Source organism: Saimiri boliviensis, chromosome 2 (genome assembly GCF_048565385.1).
Source record: "Saimiri boliviensis isolate mSaiBol1 chromosome 2, mSaiBol1.pri, whole genome shotgun sequence".
Classification (NCBI taxonomy): Eukaryota; Metazoa; Chordata; class Mammalia; order Primates; family Cebidae; genus Saimiri; species Saimiri boliviensis.
The window spans coordinates 217,419,396-217,444,755 of NC_133450.1; the positions used below are offsets into that span (position 1 = coordinate 217,419,396).

Here is a 25,360-nt window from a genome sequence, read left to right on the forward strand (position 1 = left end):
ATTATGGTAAAGTTGCATCAGCTACCTATTGTTTCCAACAGATTAACACAATAAAATGGTAATTAAACATAATTCCTAATATAAATTACAAAACTACAACGGGCAATAAAATCAAATTGCCCTTTAATGCACTTGAGATAACATCTGTTTCAAAAACTGCTGGCAATACCTTTTCTCAAGCTCACTTTTCCAACATTATCTAATGAGGTGGCAAGGGAACATTTATAATGTCTTTACAGTTATTTCAACAAATCATTTATGCAGGGGTGCAAGTACCCTAGAAAATTATTATATATTTTACACCCAACTTCTAGAATTCAGTAAGCACTAAGAAATGCAATGTTTTGAGAAAGACCTAAATTTTTAAAGTTGAAATCCTATCTCACATCAATTACGTGGAAAAAAAAACACATATAAAAATCTCTACACTACTCTGGAGTTAGCTGAATTATCTTAGAGGATGAGGAAGAAAAGAGGAGAGGCAGGGAGAGTGAGGCAAGAGAAAGGACTAAAGATGAAAGGAGAGAAAGAAAGAAAAGTAAGGAGGGGGTATAAGGCCTGTGGGACTGTTTCAACTTCTAACAAATTTTCCCTTCCTTAAGCATCAGTTTACTCATTTGTAAAACACACACACCATCACCTGTGTCAGTGTTTCCCAAAGCAAGGAGACCACTGGAAGATTTTAAACAGCACAAAGAGAAAGCATTTTAAAACATTCCAAAGCTATTACACCTTTCCATTCTCTTTCAATCCTTCTGATTACATCAGAAGAAAAATCTGGTGTTAGTTTTTCCTCTCTAGTGCTTACTAATCTCTTTAACAAAGGCCTAGTCAGAGACTTTGGCAGACAATAGCACCTAGAATTTAACATAATTCTATTTTCATTAAATTTTTTTCATTGTTACTTTGTTTGTGGCAAATAATTTTTTATTTAGGCTAATGAAAAAATTTCCTTTTAAAATAAACGTTGGGTTGTAGAATGTTAACACTATTCAATATTTAAAATATTAAAAAGCAATACACTAGAAAATGACAAAAATCATGTGGTAAACAGGAAAAAACTTTAGTTTTAAAAATACTGATTTAAGCCAGGCACGGTCATTCACGCCTGTAATCCCAGCACTTTGGGAGGCCAAGGTGGGCAGATCACAAGGTGAGGAGATCGAGAACATCCTGGCTAACACGGTGAAACCCCATCCCTACTAAAAAAAAAAAAAAAAAAAAAAAAATTACCCAAGTGTGGTGGCACATGCCTGTAGTTCTAGCTACATGGGAGGCTGAGGCAGGAGAGTCACCTGAACCAAGGCGGCAGAGGTTGCAGTGAGCCAAGATCACCCCACTGCACTCCAACCTGAGCAACAGAGCAAGACTCGGTCTCAAAAAAAAAAAAAAAAAAAAAAAAATGGTTTAGCAGAGTAGTGGTTAGTAGTAGGTTATTTTCAACTACGCCTCAGTTTACTCAACTGTAATAGGGGAATATCATCACCTATCCAAAGAAAAGCTATAGAAAGGATTATATAAGTTAGTTTAGGTCTGTGCCTAGTGCAAAGTGTTCAACAACTATTTGTTCCCTTCCCTTTTAATGGTATTACCAGAAAGCCTTTTTAGAGACCTCCAGAGAGAGACTTTGGGTAGGGGGTGGGGAAGCCAGGCTTCCTGTATATCAGAGACAGGAGCATTTGCTCTGGTTGTAATACTTCCCTCTAAGAACCTCCAGGGACCTAGCCCTGCTTTTACCCTGATAAAGCTGCAATCTATTCTCCTAAGGCTCATAATTCTACTTACAAGCAAGTGACTGGGAATAAAGTGCTACAGAAAAGTGGCACATATCTTAAATCACTGAGCAGTCAAACCCCAAAGGGCACCAAGGAAGGAAGGGCCATTTTATAACAGAAGTCCAAGCCAAAATAAAGTATTTCATCTGGGCAAATTCAACAACTCTATAATGGAAAAGAAAGTCACCAGGTGGTCCATAACCAGGCTTTATCACTTCATCATCCGATATTATCAAACTAGAGCCCACAGGGGAGAAAACCCTTGGGAGGAGGAGGAGTTCCAACTCACAGTACAAATGCTTCAAGAAAAGGAGCACCAACTTTAGATAGTACTTACTATAGTCCTACCACTTTGTAGTAGTAATAGGCACTTTATTTTACATATATTGCCAAATTTTTGCAAACCTATACATGAGATAATTCCAAGTCAACTCACCGAATTGCCAAATCTCCAAACAGCCAATTCTCTAAATTTATAGAAAATTTGTTTTAACTATTTGGACAGTTTTTATAACATTCATATTGATGGGACGGTTCAATCAGCTTTTAAGGATTTCTGCCAAGTTAGAACCGACCATTAGAAGAGCAGCAGTTTCAAGATGTTCAATTTGTCTCTGCACTGCAGCTGAAGAGAACTGAGGCAGAGAGGACCTCTGCTGGTAGAAATATACAGCCTGGTCTGTACCACAGCAGGTTAGGGGAGAAACGGCAAATAGGAAAAGAGAAAGAAGAAATGGGGAAAAATTGGTGGGGAACATTTAAGAAAAAGGAGATTGACAACGGGTTCTGTAAAGCCTACAGATTACATTCAGCAAATTCTTTTATTGAATGAAATATTGGGTAAACTAAACATCTGGCAAACTGGTTTTCAATGACTTGGATTGTGGTAAACTGGTCCGCCATACCTATGAGATCGATGATACTGACTTTACTTACAGATAAGGAAATTAACTCAAACTTTTGTAAAGTAACAGCTACTTTCTAGGTTTTCCACAAACTACCTTATTTCATTCTCCAATAATCTGTGTGGTGACTCCACATCCTTTTACCACCCTCCACCCAGTATCTCCTCCCCAAACATACACCACCCCCTTCCACCCAACTGTCCAAAAAAAAAAAAAAAAAAAATCACAAGAAAAGAAAAGACAGTAATTAAACCCAGGTCTAACTTTAAAGCTCAGGCTCTAATGCACGTAGTTATCACTACATCCTAACAATTTCCTGAAATAATTTTTAACCCCTACCCTCTTACTGCTAAAGCTTGTCTACCATTAATACAGTAACTATTTTCTGCAAAGATCTGCTTTCCAGAGGCTGAGTCACCTTACCACCAGACTAAATGGAAATATTTCAGGCAAAAGTCAGTATTTCAGAGATGTCATTTAGCCTAAACAACCTTATTGCTCACAGGATTTCAGATCAAATTTTGCAGAACAGAAATTGCTTGACAACTTCCATTACAGACTCTCAGACTGGCAATCCCGCTGTGTATTAACAAAGTTTTCATTATGTTGGTTTCATTCACAAGCATACTGGCATATAACTTCATGATTATTATGACCTAAGTGTGACTACGTTAGTCTCATTAAATAAATGCAGTAACTAAAATAATCCTGAAATCTGCAAGATCTGTGTAACACATTAGTGCTTGCTCAAACTATCTGCTTTACTGCTGGACTCTTCAGGGAGTTACCACATTTATGATGCTGGAAGACATGTCTTATCTGACCTATTGACACATAAAACCTAACTTTTCTCACAGCAACAATGTCAAGGTTCTTTCTATCAATAAGATAGTACTTCAAGGCTCTCTAAACAACTGAGAATATATTCTACCCTTCTGGTAAGCAGAAAAGTTCTTTATTCAAGATCTTAAGACATGGCTCATATATAAAGCATTTTTTAAACATTAATATTTTTACTTTTACACTGCCTGAGTATAATCAGAAACTTTCACTAACGAAATTCCCACTATGTAAAATATTTTAAGAATCAATTAAACTTACTTTTAAAAAAGTGTTAAATATTTGTTCTGATTCCCCACTGGGTTCAAAAACCTCTTTGATGTTAAGATGGGGAAAAGATAGCTCTTTTCAGCAAATCTGAATAGCACAAAATGACATTTCGAAAAATGCCACACTCTCTTAAACCTTTTCAAGTACGTATTTTAAATGATCAACAAATAGATGACAAACTTAATTATTTTTGTAGCCCATACTGGGCTTCTCTTTGCACTTTAATGGCACCTCTTAATTATTTCTGATCTTCAACGTACACCCAAGGCTACACTTAATGTTTTAGCAAATAGAATACAATTCTTTTGAAATTGACAAAAGCTATAAATTTAACTCAAGCTTTCCTAGTTCAGTTAGATTCAAGGTCATCTCAAGGCTTTTAATTACTAACCAGGATTTGAGGAGGTTTGTGCTCACTATAGTTGAGGGAAAGAGCAGCTGGCTTATTCATTTTCTTATTAAAAAGCATTATAAAACCTGTGTTGGCAAATTACAAGTTTCTGACCAACAGTGGTGAGCATGAAGCAGCAGAGCAAATGATTTTCAAACATTCATGTTTACTTTCAATCAACATAAACTTGAAAAATGTCTGAAGACTCCTTAATTTTAATTTCAGCAAATATGACTTATGCTTTAATAAAAAAATATAGATAGCTCGATTCCCAAAATGTCCCTATTTTCATTCTGAAACCAGACCTGTTAAAACCTGAATGCCCTTCAAATTCTTATAAGATTTATTTAGATTCTTTCACCATCAAACACTGCGCAGGATGAGGATAGAAACTAGCCACTGGGGAACCCATGCAGATGTCTAAAGGAATGCAAGTTTAAAATCTCTCTCCATGTACTTAACTTCTATTCACACTCAGGTGTAGGTCTCAAGACACAGTATAGACTTTGTATTAGATGATATAATTGTTACTAGAAGACACACACACTTCAACTCATCATCCCAAGATTTTCAGAGGCAACCACAGAAGGCTCTAGAATGTCTTTGCCAACCATTCACCCATATCTATGAGAAAGAAGGAAGCATCAGAAGGGTTTCTAAGCACGGCTCTGACCAGGCTGGAGATACTAGGCTGAGGGTGTGGAGCAACATTCTAGTGCCAGAATCAAAAAGAAAAAAAAAAAAAAAAAAAAGAGGGAATGGCTTTCTTTCCCCAAAAAAAGAAAAAGCAAAGAGCTTACCCACAGTATCTCAATTCTATCTCAAGCACCAGGCATGTATTAAAATAAATAAGTGCTGCTGACAGCACTCGGTATACAAGGTATCTCAGTGTAAATTAAACTAGTTGTTGGTGAGGGTACGTTGAAATAGACATATACTTCTCAAAATTATTCCCCAAAATAAGCTAAGATAAAAGAAAGCACAAGATGGTGTGAGCAGCACTGTTATAACATTGAAAAAATAAAATCTTTTTTTTTTTTTTTGCGACGGAGTTTCGCTCTTGTTACCCAGGCTGGAGTGCAATGGCACGATCTCGGCTCACCACAACCTCCGCCTCCTGGGCGCAGGCAATTCTCCTGCCTCAGCCTCCTAAGTAGCTGGGATTACAGGCATGCACCACCACGCCCAGCTAGTTTTTTGTATTTTTAGTAGAGACGGGGTTTCACCATGTTGACCAGGATGGTCTGGATCTCTTGACCTCGTGATCCACCCACCTCAGCCTCCCAAAGTGCTGGGATTACAGGCTTGAGCCACCGCGCCCGGCTGAAAAAATAAAATCTAAATGGCCAGCAATGAAAAACAATGGGCTATCATACACCTATCAAAAGTTTCAGATAACTTGATGTTGAATAAGTGAAGTTTATAACAGGAGAAAAACATTGCTTAGTGGTCAGATTATAGGTTATTTTCCCTTCATTTTCCATATTGTCTTCAGTGACCATGCATTATTTTATTTTTTTAAGATGGGGTTTCACCATCATGGCCAGGCCGGTCTTGAACTCCTGACCTCAGGTGATCCACCCACCTCAGCCTCCCAAAGTGCTAGGATTACAGGTGTGAGCCACCATGCCCGGCCACCATGCATTAATTTTAAAAACAATGGATTCTTAAGCAGCTCACATCGAAGAACCGAAGGACCTAAGGGCCACAGGCAATTCAGGCAGACAGACCCTCAGAAATCACAAGTATTTAAAACCCAAGGCCGGGCTTGGTGGCTCAAGCCTGTAATCCCAACACTTTGGGAGGCCGAGGCAGGTGAATCACGAGGTCGAGAGATCGAGACCATCCTGGTCAACATGGTGAAACCCCATCTCTACTAAAAATACAAAAAATTAGCTGGGCAAAGTGGCACGTGCCTGTAATCCCAGCTACTCAGGAGGCTGAGGCAGGAGAATTCCCTGAACCCAGGAGGCGGAGGTTGTGGTGAGCCGAGATCGTGCCATTGCACTCCAGCCTGGGTAACAAGAGCGAAACTCCGTCTCAAAAAGAAAAAAAGAGAAAAAAAAAAAAAAAGAAAGAAAAAAATATATATACATATGTATAAAACCTAAATACAAGATGCAGCTGTATCTCTCCTGCTTTTATTTATATGCAAGCACTTCCAACGGTGTTTCCTAGGATATGTTCCTTAGACAACGCTCTAACCCTGCTTTCCAAACAAGGCATTTGAAACATTGGGTATTCTCCAACCAGGAGTCCTTATCTATGCTCTGAAACTAGCTTTGGAGAATAAATTTACAGTGTTTCACATACTTTGGATTGTACATAAATGCTATTTTTTGATGGGCACACTGTATGAAAAGCAAACTTACTTTGAAATATTTTGAAAAGGCTCACAGCAGACAGGAAATTTTATCTCCAAATGTTAAATGCACTTCTTCACAGTAGTACTTTCAACAACTGCTTGCAGTCAGTTCTGAATTCCAGGGAACCCAAGTATCTTTCAGATTCGATCTGTCACCAAAAAAGGGAATTTTTTTTTGTGGGAAAGCAATTGTATTTTCCCACATTAGGTGATTGATTAAGTTCTCTCCTCTAAAAGGCTGATTGGTTTCCTGGTGCCAGTAAAATGATTGATGAATATTTCAACTGCAGCTACCCTGCTACACTCTTCACTTCACCCCTCCCCCATGCACCTCTACCCTTTCCTGCTGGGTTCCCTTTTTACAGACCAGCAGCATTTAAGGAAGTTTCCCTTCTGTTTTGCAATTTTCCTTAAGGAATCCACCTTCTCAAATGAAGCGCATTTAATCTTAAGAAGACAGCACTCTTCTCAGTGCTCAATGAGTTTTGCAGATAAATATCCCATTAAAAGGAATGAGGAAAAACTCTATGGGTTTGACTCAGTGAATGAAACTGTACTCAAAAACAAGAAAAAGTGGCGTGGAGGGGTTAGAAATGAAAAAAGTGATCTTGTTTAAAAAAAAAATGAAATACTCCATAACTTACTTCAAATTTACATTACAAATTTTCATAACATCAGAACTGTAACTATAAACATTTCTATAAAGCAGACTCAAAGAATGAAATTTACAGGTAAATTATGTGACCCCACGGACTTTAAAGCAGCCAAGTGTTCTAAAGCAGAACAGGGAAACAGTCTGGTAAATGCAAAAATTCTTAGAGGGATGACTGAACAGTATCTAAAATCAAAACCATCCCAGATAATCTGGGCGGTGAGTACCACAGCTGTTTGCTTTAGGCAGGGCTTTTCTAAATTGCAACTTCCTGTTTTTTCCAATTCATTCCACCAGAAACCTAGAAAATCCATTTGAGGATTATCTAATTTAGCTCCTCCATTTTTATATGTAGACCCATAGAGACATGCCTCTGAGACAGAGCTAGAATCAGAACCTAGGCATAGTGTATCTCTTGGGCCTCAAAACCACTCAATGTTTGAGCTCCTCTCTGAAGTCTTTTCCTACTCAAACTACTTTGCTAACATTATCTACTAACCCAGTCTGCCTATTCTCTTTTACAGCTTTCTCACTATCTCTCTTTTCACCCGGAAATCAACTTCTGTATAAGTTTTGGACAACTAGTTCTTATATTTCTTTTGTGTGACAGAAATTTTAAAAAGGTACACAGGGCAAAGACCACCTTTTCCTAAGCTGCATTCCGGAATGCAGTCAAGCAAACAGCCACTAGTTTACTGGCCATCTCTCGTCTTCATCTGGGGTATCTAGTCACTTTAAAATACAAGAGAACCATGTTTCCAAAGAGAAACTACATTTCAGTTCCAGGAGAGCCCATCAAACTTTGGATTTGTTTCACCACACTGCTTGACTTAGATATTGGCTCCAATTTCCTCAAGTAGCTGAAAAGCATATTCCTTTCGCTTGTATTTTGTAGACTTTCTCTAACTACCAGCAAGGGACACTGACATAAGCAGAAGACTCATATTCCTGACTTGACTCTCTCTCAGTGCTTAAGATGCAGATAAAAGACATTGTACCCCTAACCCTGAGTAACTCAAAACACCTTCATTCCTTAGCACACCTTGGGTTCACCAAAGATTGTCCCTGATTTGGCAAAATTGTTTTCTGGCCAATGGTTTATTAAAACCAAAATGAGCCAGGAGGCCGAGGTGGGCAGATCACCTGCAGTCACAAGTTCGAGACCAGCCTGGCCAACATGAGGAAACCCTGTCTCTACTAAAAACACACAAGTTAGACAAGTGTGGTGGCAGGCACCTGTAATCCCAGCTGCTCAGGAGGCTGAAGCAGGAGAATCACTTAAACCAAGGAGGCAGAGGTTGCAGTGAGCCAAGACAGTGCCACTGCACTCCAGCCTGTAAGACAGTGCAAGACTCCAGGAAGGAGGGAAGGGAAGAAGGGAGGGAGGGAGAGAGGCAGGCAGGCAGGCAGGCAGGCAGGGCGGGCAAGAGGATGGGCGGGCAAGAGGACGGGCGGGCAAGAGGACGGGCGGGCAAGAGGACGGGCGGGCAAGAGGACGGGCGGGCAAGAGGACGGGCGGGCAAGAGGACGGGCGGGCAAGAGGACGGGCGGGCAAGAGGACGGGCGGGCAAGAGGACGGGCGGGCAAGAGGACGGGCGGGTGGAAAAGCCAACATGAGAGAAAAGAAAAAAGTCACTTGCAACTTCTAAGAGTAGGCCTTTTTGTCTCTCTAATCAATAGAAGCTGAATTCTGGGCCTCTCCAATAAATGCCCTAGATTCCTAGGTTTCTGCTTTTAGGCAGATATTATGCTTGGCAATTTACAGACCTTGCTGCTAATCCTTATAACCCTACAGTCAATTTCAGAAATGTCAGAGTATATGGGAGGAGAGGGTATGTTAACTATACAAAACAGGCCGGGCGCGGTGGCTCAGCCTGTAATCCCAGCACTTTGGGAGGCCGAGGCGGGTGGATCACGAGGTCGAGAGATCAAGACCATCCTGGTCAACAGAGTGAAACCCCGTCTCTACTAAAAATACAAAAAACTAGCTGGGCATGGTGGTGCGTGCCTGTAATCCCAGCTACTTAGGAAGCTGAGGCAGGAGAATTGCCTGAGCACAGGAGGCGGAGGTTGCGGTGAGCCGAGATCGCGCCATTGCACTCCAGCCTGGGTAACGAGAGCGAAACTCCGTCTCAAAAAAAAAAAAAAAAAAAAAAAAAAACTATACAAAACAAATTATTAATGCTGTTACTAGCTGTGAAATCTGGAAGTTTAAACTCTGGCTCTCAGTTTTCACCTGTAAGATGGGGATAATAACAGAACACCTACCTCAGAGTTATGAGTATATACACAAGGTATTTAGATTATATAACAAGCACTACGTAAATGTTAGCTATTAATATTAAATGGGAACACTAAAGTTCAGAGAAGTCAAGTGACAAAGTCGCATAGCTGTGATCTTTGTTCGGCCACACTCCTGAGTTCCTGCTCTTTCCCTCTCATACCATCTAACCAAAATCCTTCCTCCCTGGATGGGACTACTATTGCCATTTCCAAAAAACAAAGCCCTCTAAATGCATGTCAATGGGGGGTTTCCCCCAGGTGGTTTATTATCCTGCTAAAAAGGCATCTTGGGGGAAGGATTCCAAGCCCAGAGAGAGGAAGTCTCCTGACGGTTTAGATTTCAAGAGTACAGTAAGAATATGGAAGGAAAAAAAAGCCAACTTTATTAGGTTTAGTAATTAAAGCCATTCAACTTAATTGAAGAATGCATTTGAAGATTTCACGTGAATCTTGAAATCCAAACATTAAGATAAAAAAGAAAGGCTTGCATTTTCTTATAACTAAGCTGCAATCCCCACAGAACACAAAAATGTTTTCGAAGGTACATTACATGAAACTCCAAGAACATCAAGATAATTACAGAGGTCTTAGGAAGGAAGCCCAAATAATTATCTCACTGATCTTTCATCATCTACCCAAGCTTCACCTTGAGTTCTAATGCAGTAACTCCTTGTTATTCACATTGTTATGTGACATTTCTTCAGCCAGTAAGCCCACTACAGGATGAGTTCTACCTAGCAACTATTCTAAGGAGTAATATCTCTAACTCTTTAACAACACAGTAATTGACTTACACTAAAATGTTACTCACACTAGGAAGGATATTCTTAGACCAGAGGAGGAGATGCCTCTCCTATACAGACTTTATTACCACCTCAGTGAAAACCAGGTTAAAAGCAAACCAATTTACAAAATGGCATCACCGAAATCACAACTGGAAGACTCAGTAACAGCCAAACATGTCTAAGGAAAGCAAACAGGCAAGCTATTCTTGATGAGTTTTAAAAAGCATGATAGAATCTTTATCTCCTATAAATAGTTCATTATTTTATAGCAACAACTCTAAATTGTGTTGTCAGATTTATTCCACAACTGTAAGTCTACCCTTAGTGAGGCACTGGTTCTCTTGAAAAATTGCTGTCACAAGATAATTAACAGTTAAGCAATAGGTTTCATTTAACAGGTAACAAAAGCTTTATCAGAGAACTCAGTAAGAGTGCACTACCACAAATTTTACTTATTCCCAAGCAAAGAAAACTTAAAATGATATGAACTCATTTTCAATAAAAGTAGCTCAATTATGGAGTGAAATAAGAAAACTCCAAAGTAAAAAAGTACTAATAATGGTATCTGGTGAAGTCACCATCTTCTTACACATCTATTTAGTACATTTAGTCCAGGAGTTCTCATGTATTTTGGCCTAAGTGTCCTTTGGAACCCTTTTTACATTCTTAAAAATTATGAAAGACCCAAAAGGGTCGATGTTTATGCAGCTCTGTGTATTGCTATTTATCATACTAGAAAATAAAACCATGAAAAAGTTAAAATATTTAACAATCCATTTAAATTTAATAATCCACTGCACGTTATAACATTTTTATGAAAAACTGTCCAATAAAACTTAAAAATTAGAAGAGTGGCACTGTTTTACATTTTGCTCATCTCCTTGCCATCTGGCTTAATTCTAGCAGTTGGATCTCCTATCTGCTTCTGCATTCAGTATGTTGGGATTTCTTTGTTGTTGTTGAAGCATAGACAGAAAATCTGGCCTCACAGATTTATAATCGGAAAAGTAAGAAGTATTTGCTTTTTAAAGTAATTGTGGATATTCTTCTTTGAAATGACACCAAAATTCAGTAACTGGTACTTTATTAAAGGTTAGTTCAGTTTGAGTTTAAGATTGCATCAATGAACTATGTGTAATCTGTTAAATTAAAATCCACTGGTCAATCTGGTATTTTGAACAGATCTCTTACCCATGCAGGTTCCTGTAATATCACACGTAGATCTTTTAGAAAATACTGCGTTACTGAGACATACAGATTTTCTTTTTTTTTTTCTGAGACGGAGTTTCACTTTTGTTACCCAGGCTGGAGTGCAATGGCGCGATCTCGGCTCACCACAACCTCCACCTCCTGGGTTCAGGCAATTCTCCTGCCTCAGCCTCCTGAGTAGCTGGGATTACAGGCATGCACCACTATGCCCAGCTAATTTTTTGTATTTTTAGTAGAGACGGGGTTTCACCATGTTGACCAGGATGGTCTCGATCTATTGACCTCGTGATCCACCCGCCTCGGCCTCCCAAAGTGCTGGGATTACAGGCTTGAGCCACCGCGCCCGGCGACATACAGATTTTCAAAATGTTGACACATTTCATAATATCAAAAATCACTTTTGTTAATTTCATCATCCATTTCATCAGAAAAGGCTTTAACCATTGGGAAGCTGTCAAGCTCATATTGGAAAGTACAAGTTTTCCAAAACCAATTATTGCTTGAGAGCTCAAACTGAATTTACTGGCAAGCAATACTGTCAGTTTTCCTTGATATTACAGGTTCACTGTTCGTTTAAGAAAAAATGGTCTGCCAAATGCTCAAGACTGAATCAAATATAGTTTAATCAAGTAAAAATGGTATTCCATGAACAAAAGTAGCTAGCTCAGATCACAATATAATCACACAAGCACTGTGACTTAAAATCATTTTTAGTTTTCACTAGAAGTGCCTTGCATGTACTTTTTCATTTTGTCACATAGAATATCAAAAACACATGTACTTCAAGGGCCAAAATTTAATAATCACTTTTACTGCTTCAAGGATGACATTAAGTGGAAAAGTCTTTTTACAAAACACAAGTGGATGGAAGTGAAGAACATAATGACTACTAATATAGTTTTGTACCTTGATTTCTGTTAAGGGACCAACATTTTTTACTATTGTTTCTGCAAAATCAGTGCAAATGTCAATACAGTGAAAAAGGTAAATAATGTCTTAGCATTATGGTTAATATATTTCTTAGAACATCCTGAAAGGGTCTCAGGGACCCCCGCCCCGTCCCCCAGAGGTTTGCAGACCACACTTTGAAAACCACTGGTTTAGATGCAACAGTAAATACATTTAAGGATTCAATAAATGGGAAGAGATTAAGTTTGAAACAAACAATAATGAATGACAGAAAATACAATTGAGTGCTACTTCATTATTCGTTTATAAATTATAAAAGATGAGGAGGGATGAGGAATTAGGATAAAAAGTAATATAAGGCCACACAGAAGTGTTCTGTCTTCTAGCTTTTCTCTCTTTTGCGACAGAAAGACTAAATTAGATAAATTGGAGTTAGCCGAAATAAAAAGACCATTGCATCTGATCCAGTGGACCATAAGGAATTTTAAAAAGACTGAATTTTTTTTGGCCGGGCGCGGTGGCTCAGCCTGTAATCCCAGCACTTTGGGAGGCCGAGGCGGGTGGATCACGAGGTCGAGAGATCAAGACCATCCTGGTCAACAGAGTAAAACCCCGTCTCTACTAAAAATACAAAAAACTAGCTGGGCATGGTGGTGCGTGCCTGTAATCCCAGCTACTTAGGAGGCTGAGGCAGGAGAATTGCCTGAGCCCAGGAGGCGGAGGTTGCGGTGAGCCGAGATCGCGCCATTGCACTCCAGCCTGGGAAACGAGAGCGAAACTCCGTCTCAAAAAAAAAAAAAAAAGACTGAATTTTTAATTCTTCCAAGGTGATCAGCTTCATGATTGAAATGGGCACTTGAATTAAATAAAATTAGTTTTAAAAACGAAAACCGCTGGGTACGGAGGCGCATTCCTGTAATCCCAGTACTTTGGTAGGCTGAGGCAGGTGAATCACGTGCGGTCAGGAGTTCGAGACCAGCCTGGCCAACATGGTGAAACCGTCTCTAGTGAAAATACAAAATATTAGCTGGGCATGGTGGTGGGTGCCTATAATTCCAGCTACTCAGGAGGTTGAGGCAGGAGAATCACTTGAATCCAGGAGGCAGAGATTGCAGTGGGCCAAGACTGTGCTACTGCACTCCAGCACTCTCGCCTCGGCGACAGAGTAAGACTCCATCATAAATAAAAAAAGAAAAATAAACTATATGGTTAAGCTATTCCCTTCACTGAATCAACCTATATTTCACTTTGACGTAGATTTGTTGCTTTTTTCCCCCCAGTGTTTCCCGGTCCCTAAGCTATGGAATTATACCTGAAGGAAACATCATAGATAAAATATCACAGGAAATGTAATCAATCATCTCTTTTTTCCATCAATGTTTTAGAGGAAAATAGAGAACACAGAAATCTGGGCACTACAATGATGGGTAGAAAGAGCAGGCAGAACCCATTCCTAGACCTCCAAAATGCTCTCATACACAGATCCAAAATTCCACGATTCTATGAACTGTAAGGAGGAACTGAAAATAAAAAGCTGGAAAGATTATCCATCTTTCTCACATGAAGAAATTAGTTATGCATTTCTCTCTCAAAATTTGAATCTTCAGGGTATTTCTAATGAGTTATAAATTGTTTCCAATGCAAACAGTTGTTGAAGCAAATATCTGTTAGACATATTATCTGCTAAGAACACCACTACAGTTCCAATGTGCTATAGCTTAGTACTCTAACAACTCCCTCAATAAGTATTACCAAATTTTTAAAATAATTTCTCATTTGGGCAATGAGTGCAAAGCCACTATTTTCGGTCAAACCACCCACAGAGTATATCTTCAAATCAAATGCCTGGATTTGTTTCCCTGAATACATTACATGTTGCTGCCCAGGGAATTGGTTTTGGAAACATTACACCTGCCAGCTGACTTATCAACAGTGCCCATAGAACTGACACCAACTTAAAGGCAAGAATCAGTTCAGAAAACAGAAAAATATACTGCTACTGCCATCTGTGGTTTATGCTTGAATAGCTTCTCTGGTGTAAACAAATTGAAGGGTATAGAGTTTACGATTGGAATCCAGAGACCTCATCATTTAAAGACACTTTTTAAAAGTAATTCCTAACGTAACAAACTGTATGGTTTAGTTAGTATAACACATAAGAATCTGTGATTCTACATTTGAGCTTATTATATAATGTTGACGGAGAAACCACTAACTACCCTGAATGAAAACTACTCCATTTCGTAACTTTATTTGTCCCAAACACACACTCCTTAAAGAAACTCAAAACATTTTAATTCTTCCTGTGGATTTATAATTAGAATCATTTCTCTTTTGAAATCCTGACTGTCAGTATTAAAACAGCCCCCCAAATTTTTAGAGCAAAGAAATTTTAAGGAATTTTCTATTTAAACATAAGAGTTTGGCCAGTTTGCTTCTGTCAAGACAAAAATTTGGGAATTTAATTATTCCTATAATTTTCTTAAGAACAAAAATCCAAAATGCAAACGAAGTTTCAAAGTAGGCTATTTTCACAACTTATTTTCTCTCAGTTTGCTTTCTCAAATGACAACCACTGTAGCTTGGGGATCAAAAGATTTGGTGCAGCTGGGGGTGGGGAAAAAAGCAATTCAGCTCCCCAGCAGCCAGCTGAGGAAATCCTGGTCCGCTCCCAAACTAAATCACTGTTAATTAGAATTACCGGGTTACACTAGTAAAGTCTTATTTAAATAATTGTAACTAGTGAAAAAATCTGGGTTTTTTGAGAAGCTTTCTCTACAAGGGCTGCTGTTTAACAGCAGGTAACAAAGAATGAAGAACGAAATACCGTAGGAAATGCTTTATTCTTTCAAACGATGCTCTCCTCTTTTTCCTGTGGTTATTTCTCCACCACACTGAAAAACAGGTTAGACATCTCACAATGGTTTTCTTCTGATATTCTATTACCTACTAATAGTGTTACAGTCTAACACCCTTGTCTTTTTCTTAAAGACAAACCATACTGGAAAACAAACAATAAACAAAAGGCTGGGCTGGATTCTAGAAATACTGTATATCAAAGTTACATCTAGAGATGTTTTTTACATTTAAGGTCAGCTGAATCTGAAACTTCAGTTCTAAAAAGCTCAATACCCAAGAAAGAATTACCTGCTCAATACCAAACCACTTTCTTGCTGATTTTTTAATAATTTTGCTACTTCTGAACCTTAGTTATCAAAGGCATCCATAAACCCTTAAGAAATTACCTGAGCCAGGAAAAACTTTAATTAAAACGTTAAGGTTGATCTTAATACAGAAGTGTGAAAGAAAACATTTTCCTTCACAACAACTTAATTGGTTTTGGAAATGCTCTTAAAGTATTACAAAGAGTTAGGAATATCAGATCACTACTTATGTGGGCATATTAGATAGCTACTTTCTGTTAAGTTTCAAGTACACATATTCTTTCCTGAAATACAAGCATGTTTATCTGTTGATTCAGAACTTTGATTTCTCTGATTCTGACCTTTTTCACATATGACCAGAATCTGTTTTACTCACGAAATAAGGCACTTTTACTGTCCTACTTAAAAAAAAAAGTAGACTGACACAACAATGTAAAATTTACTCTAAAACACATCTTCTCAAGTTTAACTTTCAACTTAATTATTCTGCATGGAAAAAATACTGAACAGAAAAAGTGTCATTAATTTGGCTACAAACAAAAAATAAACTTAAGCAAAAATTATGACCAGCCCCGAAGATCTAGATGAATCTGCTGCAATGAAGTCTCCTAATGTGGGAGAATCTAACCTGGCTTTATGAACTACTGAAGCCAGAAGGTGCCATCTGAACACAATTCATTAACACAGCAATTTTTCAACACAACCAATAAATAATATCTACCCAACTGTAAAAACAAAGTGGTAAGTCTTCCTATAGGATGAAACTAACACAGCTCCAAGCTCCAAAATGTGCAAGTATCATTAGCAATTTAAAGTCAACTTGCACAACAAGCACTAGAGGTGGTGTAAAAAAACTTTACCATTTTACAGCAACAGTTGGCATTTCTACCTACCATCCTCCACTATTCTAAAATGTGGTACTTTATATTTTCTGCCTTTGCCCCAAAACCCCAGGAAAAAAGTAGAGAATGAGAAACCAAGAAATTATAAATAAAATAGGGAAATGCATGATTTGGCCATATTTTTGGAAATTTACCAGCAGTTAATTTCATTAGCTCATCTACTTCCCTTTCATGTGCTAGCACATGTGCCTGCATACACCTTTTTGCTACAGAATTCACAACGAATTATAGATTAGGAATCATGTCATGATCACGTTTTGGTTACATGAATTAGAATTGCTGAAAAATTTGGTGGCTCATATATCGGAGATTGTAAATGTGGTCATCTCCCACCTCAACTGTGCAAAATCACCAATGAATCTGCTCACTGTCACCTTTCGTCTACCCTACTCTTCTTTGGAGGTCACAGAAGTCACCAAAAAAAGAAAAACCTGTGTGCTGTACAGTACATACTAAGAAACAACAGTACTACTGCATTTTTTTTTCCTAACAGGAGTAGAAAAAAACTGAGGCAAATCAGAATTAACTTAATTTTTAAAGTCACAAAACTGAAAAGTTAAATCGTCATGGGAAATATCTGCCAATCTACTTTCCGGCATAAACATTTGGAAGGCATGGTGATAGCAGGAGAAAAGAGCATCATGCTATTTAGTGAACTTCTCCCCATTTCCTCTAAAGTGTAATTATATAAAATATGCTTTTAATTACTTATAATGGCTTATAACCTTCCTTTGCTTTAAATATTTAAAAGTCTACTCCCTCATTCTCTTAAAATGAACAAATGCAATATTCAACATACACTTCCTCAAATCATTCATCTTCCTTGAAATCCCAAAAGGGAGCAGTCCTCTATTACAACTAAATGAGTTCATGTTTGTTATGAAAACCGACAAGCAACAACTGAAAACAGCGCAGTCAGCACAGGGAATTCCTGGAAGGATGATGGTGCATCAAAAAGCTAGAAAGAAACTCTGTTCTGACAGAATAAAAACCATTTAAAGGACTGTAAATTCAGCATCAATGGCGTTTCCGGTAGGAAAACATTTCTAAAATTCCACCTCCAGTTTATTTCTTCAATGACATACACCAAAAGACCTCCTATCTAGATAGCTGTCTTTTGAAATAGTTCATACAAAACAGAAATCCATCCCTAGGATTAAAAAGAGGTAATTCATTTATTTTCTGCTTAGAATAAGCAGTTTCTTTTTTTTGGAGAAAAACATTAATTAGGAAGCAAAAAAGGAAAAATGTTCCATTGTTCCAAAAGCAAACTTAAAATTTTTGACAATCTTCTGCGAGCCTATTTATTTCATAAGTGCTAATGAACATAAATTGTAAAACTGCACAATGCTAGTCTTGACACTGAAAAATATCCCACAACGGTCTATCATCTCGTGTATTTTAAGCCCATCAAGCTGCCAAAAGTTCCCACTGTATTTTCAGCAAAAAGAAAACATCTGTACCACTAACTAAAACTACTGTAAAATATTAAAGCCACCTTAGCCTAAATGGATTGCTCGATAACATTCAAATGCTTCTGACCAATTGAGGAAATGAGACTAGGAATGGGAAGTCTGATTAAGAGTTAAAATTACCATTGAGTTCTTTAAAATGTACTAATTAATAATTTATAACAAATGTAGTTCTTAGGTTTCTCTTACAATACTATTATTCTCAAACAGGACTGAAAGTAGTATCTGCAGTAAAATCCGTCATCTACATTATACGCACAGGTGTACATGAAATATTACATAGGGAGGCATTATGGAAACATACACGCTAATATGGGATATAAGATAGGTTAGGGCATGGATTAAAAAAAATCAGCATGCGAAATTTTAGATCAGGATTTACAACATTCACAAATGAATACCAAACCAAATATCCACACAAACTAGCTTAAAAAGTCAAAAGCATTAAAGAAATCCTTTGTTCCTATGACACTGCCTCCTTCTACCCTAACTGGATTCCAGCTTCCCCCTTTGTGACACGGAATTTTATTGATCTCAAACATGTTCACATTCAGAAATTAGTTGCCAGCCACAGCCCACGGGACGGCCAGCCACCTAGACAACACACATCATACACACATTTAAAAAAAAAAAAAAGCTTTGAAAAACATCACTATTTTTGATCAGCAACATCAAGTGAGGTTAACCAAGCTCTCTTCTACACGAACTTTTCTCTTCAGTAAAAACTCCCGATCTCCTAAACAAAATGTTTGACGAGTTAATAAACGTATGAAGGGACAGATCCAACCTAAGATTTCCACCCTCCGTAGCTACTCACTCATTCAACAATTGAGCGCCTAAGTGACCTATTTTCAGGTTACTTTCCTCACACCTGCCAGGTCACTGTCCTGATTGAGAAACTTCTTGGTGAAGCAGTTAATTTTTAGTGCCTCCTAACTGTCCCGGGTGTTTGCATTCAATTTGAAATCTGTTACTTGTTAGACACTGTTCGGTCCTAGATCTTTCAGAGAATTGCGAGTTTATGGCGCAGCGAGGGGAGGAGGCACGGATCTCTGAGAGCTTTCCTTTATTCGGAAATGAGGAGATGTGAAAGGTGGAAAACAGGGCAAATAAATAAATAAATCGAGTTTGCCGCCGGAGCGTTTGCCGGCCGGTGCGAGCACCCTTTGTAATGCAGGCCTCCCGGGGCGATCGCCTGCGCTAATTGCTCCAGGGCGCTTTCCAAGTTCAAAAGTTCACCTTTTACGACCTCACAAAAGCTCCTAACACGTTACCAATAAAAACATTCCGCCGCAAACACCGAGGGGGAAAATATCAAACAGATACAAATGAAACACCCCGCAGGAGGAGGGAGCGGGGGGGGGAGGAGGGCGAGGAAGCCTGGAGGAACCTGAAGACCTGGTCCGGGCGAGGAGCGAGCTGTAGGAAGGGCCGGGCCAGGTGAGGGATTCTCAGCGCTCAGGGTCCCAGATTGGGACAAGGAAGAGGAGAACTGAGACCAAGAGGTGGGGACCGGGACCTGCCGGGCAGAAGCCGGGAGTAGGCAGGTGTCGGAGGCCCCGGGACCGGCTGGAGCCCTCGGCCAGGGAAAGCCGTTGCCTTGCGGAGAGGGGGGCTAAGCAGGGACGGAGGCCGGCCAGAGAGCGCGGGACGTTGGGGAAGGTGAGGCGCGGGGGAAGCAAGAGGCGCGAGGCGATCCGAAAAAGAAAACTACCGGGGGACGTCTAGCGAACAGGGGTTCGGCAGAGGCGGGGGACTCCTAGTATTCAAGAGGGGACGCGCGGGGCTGCAGAGGAGGAAAACGCTCTATGAAGCTGAACGGTACCAGGGTGCTGTGGAGTCGGGTCGGCAGAGTGAGAAGGGAGCGCCCTCGGTGGAAGGAGGAAGCCCAGCGAGGGAAAAGAGAGGCTGTGCGCGAAGTGGACCCGAGTGAGAGGGGATGCCCCCACTGACGGACCGCGGGGGGCACTTCCACGCGGAGTGGGTACGGGAGGAGGAGAGGGTACGATGCTGGGAAGACAGGGGGAGGGGACCCAGAGGGAGGAGCGAGGATTGGTGCTGAGGGAACGGGGGGAGGGGAAGCCTGTGCGGAGGGGACGGGGGGAGGGGGAAATGAAGCTCGGTGCCCAGGGACCCGGACAGGGGGAGGGTCCGCGCGGAAGGGAACGGGGACGAAGGGGGAGGGTCCAGCGTGAGCGAGACCGGGGAGAGGGGAACGGGGGTGAAGGTCCACGTTAAGGGGCTGAGGGGCCGCGGCTTCCCGGGGCGAGGGTCAGCTGAGGGGGGGGGGTCCCTGGAGGAGGCTCGGGAAGCCGGTTCGTGCCTAGCTGGGCGTCGCAGGCCCCTCACCCACCATTGCGCGGCGGCGGAGGGAGCGCGGCGGGCGGCTCCAGGAACCCCGCCGAGCCCCCGCCACCTCCCCCTCCGCTAGGCGGCCGTTCGTCCCGCTCCATGCGGTGGTGCCTAGGGTCCGCGCCGCGTTCGCTGCTCCGCCATGACTGGCGCCCTCGTCGCCGTGGTCGTCGTCCGCCGAGGGGAGGAGGCTGTCAGGGGCCCGCGGGATCCCGGTCGCGGCGCTCTCTGGGCCCCTAGCCGCCCGGCTCCGCGCCGCTCCGCACCCCTCCGCGCCGCGCCCCCTCAGCACTGGCCAGCTCCCTCCCTTGACGTCACGCGCCGCTGCCGCGCACCGCCAGGCGGGGCACGCTGGGAGTTAGAGTCCGCTCAGCGAGGCCGGCCACGCCGACCGCACCAACTGGAGGGGTGAAGGAAGGATAAGAAACCCTGAGAAGGGAAAGCTAAAGTCTGCCAATATCAAGAACCGTGACAAAGTGTTTGATATCTATGTAGTAAGCGGATAGTTCCGAGCCTTCTCTTGATTTTGATATATTCTTGGTCAAAGTTCCCTAAGAGTCCTCGTAACCCCCCACCCCAACAATGAGTCTTCCCAAGGAGGCGGTTCGCGAGGGAGCCGGGTGAGCACGTGCAACGAAGCCCAGCCCTGTGGGCGGGGTCCTAGAGGCGGGGCTTGGAGGTACTCACGAGGGCCTCTCGCAGCCGCTGCAGGACAAATTGGACCGGAGATTAAAGGACCGGAGTTTAACTGGAGGTGACTGCGTTCGTATGCAAATGGAATCTATAAAACTCTACTTTCCGGGGTAGCCTTTAAAGCCTTTTTACCTCCGGGTGGGCGGGAAAGACTAAAGTTTCCCCTCCTTCTCTTTCATTTTACCCCTGCCCATGGAACAGATGGGCAAACTAAGCTCCGGGCCATTGGGGCTATTAAAGGCTCTTGACGCCAGGTGTCTTGAAACCTTCCGTTTAAGAGGGATCCCTTACCCAGCCTTGTTCTCCTTCCCCTTTACTCAGTTTCCCTATCTGTAAAAGAGGGTTGGAATAAGGAGGGGGTCCAGCTGGAAGATCCCGAACCCCTGCACCTTCCACCTCAGTTTCCCGAAGCTTTCCGGAAGCAAAATCCCGAATTTTGCAGCGGCTCTGCGGCCCCCAGCCGAAGCCACCCGCTGCGGCCACCAGGTGGCGCGCGGCCACTGGTCACTGAGCCCGCCGAGGTGTCCGCCTTCGGCGACCCCTTCGGGAAAGGTCTTCGCGGCTGCCGCCCCGGGTCTAAACCCTACCTGGCCCGCTTGAAGACAAAGAAGGAGAACGTTGGTGCTTTGCTCGCCTCTGCTTTGATGGGTCATGCTGCAGCTTCCTCGCTGGCCACTCATTCGCCCTCTCCGGTCCCCATCCGCCCCACACCAGTCCCTTAGCTCTTTTATGCCGTTTTTGCCTAATTTTAAGTCTTCGTCCTGGCATTCGCATTCCTGCTTGGCCTGACCCTTGGCCATATTTCTCACCACACACCTTCCCTCACCTGCTACGCAGGTCGCAGCTGCACTTGGCGGACAGCTGGACCTTACCAACCCTGGTGAACCTTTACAGTATTTCATTCGTACCCTGTGCCCACCACTGTTCCGGGAGACTTACACTAACGCTCTGCCGTTTAAACCTCATACTTCCTCTATGAGGCACCAACAATATTGTCCCTATCCAACATTGATGAAGTCCACCAGGAGTGACGGGGATTCCAGCTCCATTTTGTCACACACCAGAACCTGAACCCTGTGCTGCTTCAAGCTGGAACGCGGCTGACTTCATCCGACCCACTCTCAAACTCCTATTCATCTTTCAAGATCCTGTTCAAATAATTCTTCAGTAGCGTTTTCCTTAATTCCTTCCACCAGGGGACAGCTGGATCCCCTCTGCTAGGTAGCAGTGTTTCAGGAGCCAAACCCTGTGACTAAGAGAGGGCGGCCTGCCATTCCCTCAGCTGTGGGTTCTAAAATATGTCAGGACCATCTGGCCTTTCTTGGGAATCCCCCTTTTTGTCACAGGCTCTGGAGGTGGTGAGTTCTCTGTCCGTGGAGATGCTATCGGAGTCTAAGTGGCACTGCAGGAACGTACAGCCCTGGGCTTTCCGTAGCTGATGAAGATTCTAAGTCAACCCTCTTAGATGGGCAGAAGAGTTCAGCCAAATGCTCAGCCCCTGGAAATAACTCCTCCAATCCTTCAGACTACAGCTCTTTTGTCCCTTCCACAGACCTTCCCACACCCGCCTGACTAGTCACATCCCTTTATTCCCACTCATAACCCCAAATGCTGAATACCGATCTGGCACACAGTAGGCTCTCTATAAATAATTACTAGGTGAAAGAATGAAGAAAAACAGCTAACTGGCTGGGTGCAGTGGCTCACGCCTGTAATCCTAGCACTTTGGGGGGCTGAGGGGCTTGGATCACGAGACCAGCCTGACCAACATGGAGAAACCCCATCTCTACCAAAAATGCAAACAGGCGGGCGTGGTGGCGGCATGCCTGTTATCCCAGCTACTTTGGAGGACAATCGCTTGAACCTGGAAGGCAGAGGTTGCAGTGAGCCGAGATTGTGCCATTGTACTCCAGCCTGGGCAACAAGAGTGAAATTCTGTCTCAACAACAACAACAACAACAACAAAAACAGCTAGCCTTGAGTGAGAGAATTCTGAGCGTCTATTTCCTGTTTTCTAAGAGGGGATGGTAATAATGATAGTTGCTACCTAGCAGAAATGCTATGAGAATTAAACGATGCGTGCAAAGCAATTAAAGGTCTGGCCTAATAAATGGAACCTGTTACTAATGTTATTTAAAGAGTGGTCCTAAATCTCAGATGCATGTCTTCTGAAAGCGCCTCTGGGAAGAGTTAAATACCACACAACTGAGAAAAGCACAGGAAATGACTGCTGAGACCCTGGCCACTGTCCTAACCATAGAGGGCCTATGAAGTAAGCTCCCAGTACGAGTCCAGCACCTGCCTTTTAACTTCTCTACATTTCTTCCAACAATCCTAAGAAATCAATACTTTCCCCCCAGTTTACAAATGTGGGCACAGGCTCAGAAAAACATGAAAAAGACTCTCCTACCACCTGCGGGACTCAAGACAAAAGATCTGAAAAGGAATGTATCTAAGGATAAGGAGGGATCTTAGGGGGCGTGGTCCTGAGGCCAGCAGCAGCAGACAGGCAGGACCAGACAGGGACACAGCTAAGAACGAGGCAGGAATGGCCGGGCATGGTGGCTCACACCTGTAATCCTAGCACTTTGGGAGGCCACGAGACTTTCAGGTGGAAGGAATAGCATGTGCCAAGATCCCAAGGCCAGATCAGGGCTTGGCCCATTTGAGGAGCTGAGGCATGAGGAGGCGGCAGCCGGAGATCATCAGGTAATGTGGGGGAACGGCCAGTAAGGGGCAGAGTTCCTCCAGCGACAGCAGCCTTGCTCTTGTCCTCCCTAGAATCAGAGCCAGGCTGCGTTCAGAGAAAGGGCCGGGGTAGGGAATCCCTGCCTGCTTCGTTTAAGTACATTTTGTCTATTTTTTGAATAGATAGGACACACACATTACAAAATCCACAGGATGCAAACAAGTATTCAATGAAAACTCTTACTCCCTGGATCTCCTCCCTAGAACCACCAATGCTGACTTCTTGCATTTTTGCATTTTTTTTTCAGATAGTCTATGTCCATAAGAACATACACAATATTTACTCTTTTTTTGCATTTTTTTCTTCTTCTTCTTTTTTTTTTTTTTTTTTTTTTTTTTTTTTTTTTTGAGATGGAGTCTCACTCTTTTGCCCATTTGCCCATACTGGAGTGCAATGACGCGATCTCAGCTCACTGCAATCTCTGCCTCCCAGGTTCAAGCAATTCTCCCTGCCCAGCCTCCTGAGTAGCTGGAGCTACAGGCAAGTGCCACCACACCCAGCTAATTTTTTGTATTTTCAATAGAGACGGTTTCACCGTGTTAGCCAGGATGGTCTCCATCTCCTTACCTCCTGATCCACCCACCTCAGCCTCCCAAAGTGCTGGGATTACAGGTGTAAGCCATTAAGCCCAGCCAAGAGTTTGCGTTTCTAACAAGTTCTCAGGTGATTCGGGGGCTGTGGGTCCAAGGACCACACCTGGAGAACTGCTGAGCTCTATCAAGGAGAGAAACTAAGAATGTGCCCTGGGAAGTCATGCCCCAATACGAGGGAACATACCAACAAGAAAGACAGTCCCATTGAGCGATACATTCTGTGAAGAAAATGAGACCAGGCATGGTGATACACACTTAAAATCCCAACACTTTGAGAGCCCTGGTGTCTGGATTGCTTGAGCCCAGGAGTTTCAGACCAGCCTCAGCAACATAGGAGACCTCATCTCTACAAAAAATACAGAAATTAGCCAGCGTGGTGGCATGCATCTGTAGTCCCAGTTACTCAGGAGGCTGAGGCAGGAGGATAGCTTGAGCTGAAGAGGTTGAGGCTGCAGTGAGACGTATTTGCAACACTCCACTCAAGCCTGGGTGACAGAGGAAGACCCAATCACAAAAAAAAAAGGGTACGGCTGGGTAATCTCATGCCTGTAATCTCAACACTTTGGGAGGCCAAGGTGGGAGGATTGCTTGAGCCCAGGAGTTCGAGACTAGTCTAGGCAACAGAGTGAGACCCTGTCTCTCCAGAAATGGTGGTATCGGACAGCGCAAGGGCTCACATGCCCTGGGAATATCCATCTCTCACGCGAACTTTGCAACCACTCCAAAAGGAAAGCACGAGTCCCCCATCTTACAGATGAGGAAACTGAGGCACACAGAGATGGAGGGACACGCCCAAGGTCCCACGGCTCTCTGAACAGGACCTGCGTCCATGCGGGGAGCCCACACGCTTCCCCCTGGCCCTGCTCCTGCGGGCTGTCAGCGAGATCCTCCCTGGAGCGCGGGCAGGGGTGCCTTTCGGAGAGTCACCCGACGGCGGGGAGGCCCAGCGGACGGCGGGCGCGGTGGGGCGGGTTGCCCCCTCCGCCCTAGCTCCGCCCCCGGCGCTGCTGGAAGGGGCGCGGGGCGGGCAGCAGGGGGCAGGCGGGGGGCG

General features: G+C 42.7%; 1 protein-coding gene across 5 annotated transcripts in view; it reads right to left on the reverse strand.

Annotated features, from left to right (window-relative positions):
- Positions 1-20,565, reverse strand: part of NR6A1 (nuclear receptor subfamily 6 group A member 1) — a 239,017-nt gene extending 218,452 nt beyond the window's left edge. For all 5 annotated transcript variants that reach the window (XM_010351375.3, XM_074395327.1, XM_074395325.1 and 2 more), the window contains exon 1: positions 20,276-20,565. In XM_010351375.3, coding sequence (XP_010349677.2) covers positions 20,276-20,375 — 100 coding nt within the window. In that variant the 5' untranslated portion in view covers positions 20,376-20,565. The remainder of the gene's footprint in view (positions 1-20,275) is intronic.
- Positions 20,566-25,360: the final 4,795 nt, after the last annotated feature.